The sequence below is a fragment of the Mangifera indica genome, chromosome 7 (genome assembly GCF_011075055.1).
Source record: "Mangifera indica cultivar Alphonso chromosome 7, CATAS_Mindica_2.1, whole genome shotgun sequence".
NCBI classification, from domain to species: domain Eukaryota; kingdom Viridiplantae; phylum Streptophyta; class Magnoliopsida; order Sapindales; family Anacardiaceae; genus Mangifera; species Mangifera indica.
Genome location: NC_058143.1, coordinates 4,112,721 through 4,123,003, shown reverse-complemented (window position 1 = coordinate 4,123,003; position 10,283 = coordinate 4,112,721). Strand labels below are relative to the sequence as shown.

Here is a 10,283-nt window from a genome sequence, read left to right as displayed (position 1 = left end):
AAAATGACATTCTTGGACAAAATTAAAATCATCCTTAAAAAACAAATCCTACGTTTTTAGGGATTAAATTAAGGTTTTGTACCCTAAAATTATCATTCTGGGATAACAATCAAATTATCCCTAAAATTATAATTTTGTGATGACATTGAAATTGTCCTTAAAAATAAATCTTAACTTTGTCCCCTAACATAATCATTTTGGGATGTAATTAAAATTTTATCTCTAAAAGTAACATTCTTAGAAGAAATTAAAATTGTCCTTAAATATTTTGTCCCTAAATTTAATATTTGTAATAGTGAACAAAAAATTACAAATAGATCTAGACTCAAATGAGTTTAATCTATTTAAAAACTTTAGAGGTGATAATGTTATTGACGATGCATCTAGAATACAGATGCGTGAAAGTGTGACAACCCTGATGAAAAAAAAATTGATGGTGTGGGATCGAATCAAGTGATCCCACACTAACAGAAGTCAAGATTAAATTCCCACTAGCAGAAGTCTCAACTTATTGTTCACGGAATCCATTCAAAAGTCCAGAAAACAATTCTAAATTGAGTTGTTTCCAGTTGTACAAGACTAACGTAGAAATGAAGCAATGAAACAAAGAATACATCTAAATCTGGTGAAGGGAGGGAATGAGCTAACTCTTAACTTAAACAGTTCTATGACAAGCTGCATAAGAACAATGTTGGTATGTCTTTTATTTTTCCTAGATGTTTTTTGTGTTTATTTGTATATGTTTTAGGGAAAAAAAAAAAAAGCATGCCTCAACTTCAGTTCTTCACAATTCACTATTCCTCCATTTTCAACTCCGCAAGCTCGATTTCAATTTCAATTTCACCTCTAAAGGATCAGTTCTTATTTCAGACTACAAAAGAAAACCCTTCATTTTTTTCCCCACACTACAAATTTAGGGTTTCATCAAGTTACTTTTGAATCTCAAATAAGGAAAATTTTTTTTTTGAGAAATGCTTAAAAACGCATTTTCATCCTTAGTAAGGAGTGGAGAGTGTCTTCCAATCACAGTTAGGTTCAATCTCATTCACCTCTGAACTACATTGATTGACTAATTGGAAAGATATTTTATGTGTTTCCAATATCACAAAAATCTTCTAAGTAATTTAAAATTGTTAGGAAAATAAATAGAATAAAATTTTTAACTAAAGAGTCTATAGAAATAAATTTTCTATTAACTCAAATGGAGCATGAGAGCTTGATTACTCTTCGAACACTACAAATTTATAAGGGAAAATTTTTTACAGAAGGAATTTTTTATTGATGGATGAATTACAAGTGAAGGCAACTAGCCTATGTATACTAATGTAGGGGTGGTTTGTTACAATTAATAAAACATTTTCTCAATTTACTTTGGTTGCTAAATGGATGAAGAATTTGATCAATGCTTAGTCTTTTTTAGCTGAAAATTAAGTGCTTTTAATTCTTCTACATGCCTTGCTACATGTATTTGCATCATATTTTAACACTCCTCCTTAATGCACGTTTTGGTAACTCCAATCAAATTTTTGAAAAATTCAGATTTATCTCATGGTTGCATTTTCGTGAAGATGTCCACCAATTGTTCTTCAGTCCTGTTGTGCTGAAGTGTTATCTCTTTTTTGGCTAAAAGCTTCTCTAAGAAAGTGATACTTGATCACTATGTGTTTCGTGTAATTATGAAAGACAAGATTATTGGCTATTGCGATTACTGATTTACTATTGCATAGAATCTTTGTTGCTTGTTGTAGAGCTTATGTCATCTTTTTGAGTATCTTTTAGAGCCAAATCGCTTGATTTGTTGTATTTGTAGCTACTACATATTTTGCTTTTATGGATGATTGTGAAACACTTTCTCATTTCTTAGACCCCAATGAGAATATTCCTGAGCCTAATGTAAATGAAAAGCCCAAAGTACCCTTCATGTCATCTATAGATCCTGCTCAATCACTATCAGTGTAGCCAGTTAACTTCAAGTTACTCACAAGATTAAACCAAATGTCTTAGTCTTTTGTACTCTGTAAGTATAGTAAAATTCTCTTTGGAGCTCTATAGTGAATTTGATTGGGATTTTGCATAAACCTCGAAGTAGGCTGTTAGCGTACATGATATTTAACAGAAAGGTAGTTAGGTAGAGTAGACACCCAATAAACCATCTTCTTTTTTGCATTTTTCATTAGTAACCAATAAAGTTGCTATTGGCTTACACTCAAACATCTTGAATCTTTCAAGTAAATTCTAAGTATACTTCTTTTGTGAGATGAATATCTCGGACTCTTCTTGGATTATTTCAATACCAAGAAAATAGTGCATCAAGTTCAAATCTGTCATCTCGAATACTCGCATCATATCTTTTTTAAACTTTTTCATCATTTTCTCATTGTTCCCTATGTAGCGAAGACCATCTACATAAAGAGAAATGATGAGAATGTTGTTGTCATGAGACTTGATGTATAGAGTCTGTTTGCATTTACTCCTCCTAAATCCTTATGAATCCTAGATTGGTGAAATATTCATCAATCTTGCTATGTTAGGCTCTCAGAGCTTGCTTTAAGCCTTATAATGCTTTCTTTAGTTTAATTACTCTATCTTCCTCTCTTGAAATCACAAACCCCTTAAGGTTGCTCCACATATATTTCTTTCTCAAGGTATCCATTGAGAAAAGCTGATTTCAAATCAAGTTGATAAATCTTCCACTTCTTCTAAGTAGCAAGTGCAATAAGAGTTCGCATGGTGTCTAATAGTGCAATTGAAGCAAATGCCTCATTATAATCGATTTTAAATTATTGTGTATATAGCCTTTTGTAACTAGTCTAGCTTTGTGCTTTTGAGTTGTGCCATCAAAATTGAACTTTGTCTTGTAAGCCTACTTCACTCCAATGATCTCCTTATCTTTAGGATGATCCACCAACTCCCAAAGATTATTTTTCTTGATCATTTTCATTTCTTCTTACATGACCTTCAGCCATACTCCCCGTTTTAAAACTGTCTCAAAATCTTCTAGTTCCATAGTTATGAAATTGCAAGACTTATATATGTCAACAAAAGATCTGACTTTCCATGAAGTCTTTAGAGAAGATTCTTCATGTTGACCAATAGCAATATTGGTTGAAGTCTTTGGTTCAAATTATGATTTTTCATCTAATGCTTATTCTTAAGTTAAAACCATTGGTTGTGTCAAAACACTGATATTTCTTTTCTCAACCATTCCTTAATCCTAGTTCCATACAAATTCTTCATCAAACTCCACATCTTGGTAGATAATCAGCTTCTTGGATTTTAGGTTGTAAAATTTGAACTTTGATTAAGTTTTGTAGCCTAAGAAATTCCTTTTTCTGTTTTCTCGTCCAACTTACTCATCTTTTCTTTTGGTACATAAACATAACATATACAACCCAAAACTTTAAGATGTTTTGCTGATGGTTATGTCCACACCATGCTTCAATTGGTGTCTTGTTTTGAACAACTTTTGTAGGATATTTGTTCAACAAGAAACTACTGTGTAAATTGTTTCAACCCAAAATGAGTTAAGAAGATTGTTTTTTTTTAGCATAGCTCTAGCCATCTCCATCACTATTCTACTTTTTCTCTTAGATACACTATTCTATTCTGGAGCATATACAACGTCAGTTGATATTTAACTTTTTCATCCTTATAGAACTTGTCAAATTTTCTAGAGGTCCATTCTTTGCCACGATAACTTTTTAGTGCCTTCATGTAGTGATTGCTTTGTTTCGCAACATGGTTTTTGAATTTGTTGAATACTTTAAAAGCTTGTGATTTTTCATGAATAAGGTAGACCCATGTCATTTTGAAGTAATCATCAATGAACATAATGAAATCCTTGTTTCCATTATGTGTGGATGTTCTCATTGGACTACATATGCCTATATGTACTAACTCCAATAAGTTAGCTTTCCATACTTTTCCAAATGAAAACGGTTAATGTTGTTGTTTTCCAAGAAAACATACTTCACATACACTATCATTTTCTTGAATATCAAGCAAATTCATTATCATGTCTTTCTAATAAAGAATCTTCAATCCATGGAAATGGAAATGACCAAACCTCTGATGCCACAGCCACGAATCATCATGTTGTGCCTTCATAGTTGTTTCATGTGCATATCTCCATTGGATTTGGAAACTTTTTTTGTAAAATGAATAAAGCCCTTGAATCCTTCATCCGATTATCCTCCAACATCTTTTGTTCAACTTTCAACGAACTAGATGTCTCTTCTAGAATACTAAATCCAAATTTGACTATATCCCATAAATTTTGGAATTGAAAAAACATCCTCATCTTGATGTACCAATAGTCATATTTGTCACTAGAGAATATTGGCACTAGGACAGGGACAAATGAGTTACTCATATCAGCCATAAAGATAGAGACCTAAGAGTGATCGAACCAAGAAAAGTATTAAGTGTATATGTAAATTAATATACACCAGGAAAGTTCTCAGCAAAGATTGGTGGGGACAAAGCCTCTTTAAAAACTAACCTCCTTAGATAGAACTCCTAGACATGCATATAATCACACAAAAACCACTGATTGTCTTAAATCGAGCTCTGATACCATTGTTAAGAAAATAAATAGAATAAAATTTTCAACTAGTCTAATACAAATAAAAATTTTTATTAACTCAAATGGAGTACAAGAGCTTGATTACTCTTGAAACACTCATAAATTTATAAGACAAAACTTTTGATAAAAGGAATTTTTGATTGATGGATGAATTACAAGTGAAGGCAACTAGCCTATTTATACAAATGCAAGATGGTTTGTTACAATTAATAAAACATTTTCTCAATTTACTTTGGTTGCTAATTAAATGAAGCATTTGGTCCATGCTTAGCTTTCTTTAGCCGAAAATTAAGTGCTTTTAATTCTTTCACCTTCCTTGCTACATGTATTTGCATCATATTTTAACAAAAATTAGCAAATAATAACAATATGATTGTAGAATTTATCTCATATTGTTATTTTGTAAAAGACAAAGATTCCAGGATTTTTCTTCTTTAGATAAAATTTAGAGACGGCCTATACCAGTGGAGAATCCCTTCCACTTATTCAAATTTGGGTAGATTTGAGTCAGTCTACTTTGAAGTCTGGTGAGTCATAAAACCAATACTCCAGAAATTTTGGACACTGATGTGTGGGCCCTACTCCAATTTTCACTGATGAAGGTTATAGATATTACCTCTTGTTTGTGGATACTGGTTAGTTGAACTATGTATGAATTTCTTTGTAATTAAATCTTATGAGATTAGATATTTAAATAATGTATCATTTTATAACTAAATGATTTTAAATTAAGAATAAGATAACACTTAATTACATGATGATTTATTATCTGAGTACATAATTAGATACCTAAAACTAAGTACATATGACATTGTTCTAACTTAAAACAAAATCACAAATTTTAGGACTGATACAAAAACAAACATGTAATTAATATAACAATGTTAGTAATCTTAAAATGTTTATTGTAAGGCTCATCTAGCTGACACATCTGAAATTGATACATCATTAATTGATGGAGTGCTCCCTGAAAAACCTTCCGACTGTACAACAGATTTATTTGGTTGATCTTGTTTCCAGAAAGCAGGCTTCTTCGGAATCATCATATCTATGTTTACATTTTTTAGCATGGTGGAAACGTCCAACATAGATGGTCTATCAATTGGATTTTCTTGGACACATAATAGACCTATTTGCAAGCATCTCATTAATTTACAGTATGAATATGTATCGTTCAATGATTCATCCATAAACTCCATGCCTTTGCCGACATTCCACAACTCATATGCCTGAAATTGTCAAATAATTTGGACTTATCAAACTTGTACTTTTAACCCTAATATGAATTATTTTGGAAACTTACATATTCAAGAAGATTCTAACTTTCATTCGAACCATATAAAAAGGATATCCTTTTGCCACTAATGATTTGTAAAAGAAGAACCCCAAAACTATAAACATCAGATTTAATTGAGTATCTACCATTATGGATATATTCAGGAGGAACATAGCCGTTGCATTGAATTATAACAAATTATAAGTAATTTCTGAAACATTTTTGTAACTAGTAAAATACATATTGACAATAATATATACTTACGGCGTTCCAACAATACGGTTTGTGTCTACTTCAAGATCATCTTTTGAAAATATTCTAGTCATTCCAAAATCTGATATTTTGGGTTTCACTTCTCCGTCTAACAAGACATTGCTAACTTTTATATCTCGATAGATAATAGTTAATCTTGAATATTCTTGAAGATATATGAGTCCTTGAGTCACTCCATCAATAACTTGAACACGTTTTTCCCAATCCAAAATATGTCAGTCTAATGGGATCTACATCAAACTCATTGGTGAACAATGTAAATTATTATAAATTAGGCTAACATTAACAAGAAAAGAATTGCTCATAAATTTTATACCGAAAAGGTATGAGTCTAAGCTTTTGTTCGGCATGTATTCGTAGACGAGCATTTGTTGTCTTCCGTCAATGCAATAACCCAAAAGCTTGACTAGATTTACATGTTGGAGCTTTGCAGTCAGCATAACTTCATTTTTGAATTCCTCATAACCTTGTTTGGATGTTTTTGAAAGTTTCTTTACTGCTATTACCAGCCCATTTGGTAGTATGCCCTGGAAAAAAAAAAATTCAAACACTATAGTAGTTAATTGGTAGTTTTTTTTTTTTTTCCAAGTAAACTAATTTTTATTAATTTTCTATCCTCTTGAAATGATGGCAGATTCTAACATATACAAACAAATTAAAGTATTATCATGTAATCAAATGATTTTAAATTAGAGATAAAATAACTTATTAAATTTCTTAATTATATAATAACATATAAGCTTATTTATATCTATTAGTATCTACTGTCAACGAGTAAGATTATGTGTATTAACAACAAGTATAATCTATATATTAATAATAATATGTCATCCTGTGGTTAATTTTTATTTTATTCTAAATTTAAAATCATATAGTAATATATCATCATTAATACATTAATTAGTATTTACTATTTTTATATATTATTTTAGATTGAAATAACTAATAAAACCCAACAATAGACCATGCGATTAATATAACCTTATAAACAGGCCAAAACCACCTTCGCCAAGCTTGTTTCGAAATGAAAATCTGTCTGTTGCTGCTTCAATCTCAACCCAAGTATATATTACCAGATTAAGATCGTTTTTTTTGTAAAATCTCCACAAGGTACTTCATCATTTGATTGTTTGGCTGAGTCTACCACTCCTGTCAACCACGAAAATAAAATGAAAACAAATCCTTCGATGATAAACGTATCTATTAAGGCATGTTAAATAGAAATTTGGCAATATTCACCAGGATCCAATTTTAAGTAACCAATTAGATATGTAGATAATATGTTATCATATTATGTCATCATATTATCTAATCATATGATAACACATAACATATAATTTCTAATACTCAAAATTATATGTATATAATATTACTCATAAAATTAATCCATAAAACTGGAACAGGATACCTTTTCTTTTGAGCTTTCTCATCCAGCAATAGACAATGGCAAAGCCTAGTAAGAGAACAGCAGTTGCAGTTGTCGTCCAAACTATTACTGTCTTACGCCTATTACTTCTTCCAGTTTGATCACTTTCGTGAGTTGGAAAATTAATTCTATCCTCTTCCGCTGAAAATTTTACAGATTTAAAAAAATATATATCAATAGGATAATGAAGCTTGAATATTTGGATTAACACTTATATATTTACCTGCAGCTCGAGAAAGCTCCCAATTATAGTCCATGTAGACTTGCCACACAAAGTAACCAAGTAGCTTTTTATCTTTGGCATAAGAAATTTTGATTCTAACGACTTCGGCATCATCAAAGCCAATCCAAGATGTCCCTACTGTGAAGTATTTCACCACATATGTTGCATTGAACGTAATACTAGTTCCATATGGTTCGATATAATCTCTCTTGATTTGATTATAACTCACGAATCCTTGCTCCTCTATGTTAGCTGGTCCCCTTGCTGGTGCACCAATACCATTGACCTGAGGATTGGCAAGTTTCCATGCATAGCCATACAGAGGCAAACAGAAGACAAGCTTATTAGATGCTAGTCCTCCATTGATCCATGCCATTATAGCATAATCAGTATTATTAATACAACTTGGATCATACAGAGCTGAAGGAGCAGCTGTAAAGTTTGTAATTGTTGGCTTTTTATAATCACAAGTAAAAACATGAACCCAGTTCAAGTACTTCTGTGTGGATTCTATTGGAAAAATTGCCGAATCAGAATAATTTGGTAAATGTTTAACTGAGGCAGTCAAGATAAGTTGCGACTGCCTCGAGTTTCTTGCCTCTTGAACAGCAGCAGCTCGCCATTCTCTGAATAGAATTCCCATATTCAACATTTCATTGCTTGTATTTGCATCAGTATACCAAAGATCTAGGCCTTCAAAGCCATAAAGCCTGGCCATTTTTATTGATGAATCAATGAAAGATTTTCTATGAGAATCATTGCTTAACAATGAGGAAAATGGACAAAAGTGTGTTGACTGATGGGTTCTTTTGCTTCACAGTGTCTGTGAAATTGGAGATTAGTAGTTCATCATAAGGTGATGGAAAAGAGAGCTGGTATGTTGTGGTATTCACACCGGCAAAGCCATAAATAAGATGGGTGAAGAGAGAAGAATTTACGTTGGAAATGGGGAGCTCATAACTGTATGATGATTTCCAATAATAACCAGCTCTGACCCAAGTTTGCGCCATTGAAGGGCGCAATTCGTGAGAAAGAAAAACATAGAAGACGATGAGGACAATCTTGAATACCATTGAAGAAAATTAATTACTTGAGAACAATGATTATTCACGAGTTTCTATAAACAAGCACACAATGGTACTGTAACCTGCAGTTGAGAATAATGAATCCTCAACTTTTTCCTTACGGAAATGAGTTCCTTTCGAACATGACGGTAGTGAAAGTGATTGTGAAGTCCCTTTTTAACCGTAAAACACAACTTAGAACTTACGCTCATAATATAATTCTGAAAAACCAATGCTATACGTATATAATTTTTTAATACATAACAAATATATAGATATTATATAATTATATATTATTTTATATTTAATTTAAAATTATCAATTATATTATAATATATTATATTTAATTATATACTAAAAAAATATGTACAATTAATTTTATTAAATTCTAAAAAGAGTTTGTTTCTAGCGGAAAGGACAAACGTAGGAATCAAGCTGCGAGATACACAAGTAAACAAGTCTGCATCTCAACTTTCTGCCAAAAAAATCCTATCAAGCCATTAAATGCGATAGCTGGAGCGTGGAAATTTGTGTCTCAGTTCAACGTTGTAAGACAATTCTAAATGAGTCCAAGTGGAGAAGTCCAACGTAGAAATGGGGTTGGAGAAGAATAACGTGGAAATGGGGTTGTCTTATGAGACACGTTAAAACTATATTAAAGGTCAAAAAAATTAGCTTTCCGTAAGATTAATACTAATATTGTATGCATTAATAATGGATACAAATACTTGTACAGACGTTGATGCGTTGTTCTGTGATGAAGTGTTTTATTTCTAATTCAAAAAACATAATACTGAAATGAAATCTTTTCAAGTAGAGAGGACTAGCGTAGAACTCAAGCTATGAATAAAAATAGTAAGCAAATTCACACTGACAATGCTCACTAGCAGAAGTCTCAACTTATTGCTTTTGGATTCCAATCAAAAGTCAATTTTATGTTTTAATGAGCTAACTCTCAAAGAAAAGTTAGTTTGTTATTACCTATGTTATATGTTTTGATTTTTATATATAAGATTACTTCAATATTAGAAAATTTTCTAATGTGAGTTAGCATTAATTATAATTTTGATTTAATAAAGTAATTCAATAACAGTTTATGAATAAACTTAATATAATTAATAAGGATGAATCCAACACACTAGAAAATTATGATATGGATAGATGATATTTACATAAATTTTAAAGTTTATTGTACTTTTAATAGAGATTATTAAAATGTCCAAATTGCATTTGACACTTCGAGTTTGCAATATTTATGGATCAACCTTAGAGGTTCCAAAATTTTCATCTTTTGTTATCATTGCATGATTATGCAAATTAGGGCGACATGTTTTCACCGTTGCATGAAACCGCATAGCAAACATGTTAAGTTCATACGTGCCCTTATTGATGGTGGTGAATTATGGTATGAATGTCATTTGCACAAAAGTTGAATT

General features: G+C 31.2%; 1 protein-coding gene across 1 annotated transcript; it reads right to left on the bottom strand.

The window, feature by feature from the left end:
- Nucleotides 1-7,131: 7,131 nt before the first annotated feature.
- LOC123220524 (class V chitinase-like) lies at nucleotides 7,132-8,895 on the bottom strand. Its single transcript, XM_044642771.1, has 3 exons — nucleotides 7,784-8,895; nucleotides 7,543-7,701; nucleotides 7,132-7,283 (listed from the first exon to the last, which is right to left on the bottom strand). The coding sequence occupies exons 1-3, from the start codon at nucleotides 8,499-8,501 to the stop codon at nucleotides 7,204-7,206; spliced, it is 957 nt and encodes a 318-aa protein (XP_044498706.1). The 5' UTR covers nucleotides 8,502-8,895; the 3' UTR covers nucleotides 7,132-7,203.
- Nucleotides 8,896-10,283: the final 1,388 nt, after the last annotated feature.

What these genes read in the sequence shown, in the direction of transcription:
- LOC123220524 (XM_044642771.1), bottom strand. Translation starts at nt 8,501, where the DNA reads ATGGCCAGGCTTTATGGCTTTGAAGGCCTAGATCTTTGGTATACTGAT. An exon ending in GGAGCTTTCTCGAGCTGCAG is followed by an intron (nt 7,702 to 7,783) that starts GTAAATATATAA and finishes TAAAATTTTCAG; the next exon opens with CGGAAGAGGATAGAATTAAT. An exon ending in GAGAAAGCTCAAAAGAAAAG is followed by an intron (nt 7,284 to 7,542) that starts GTATCCTGTTCC and finishes CGTGGTTGACAG; the next exon opens with GAGTGGTAGACTCAGCCAAA.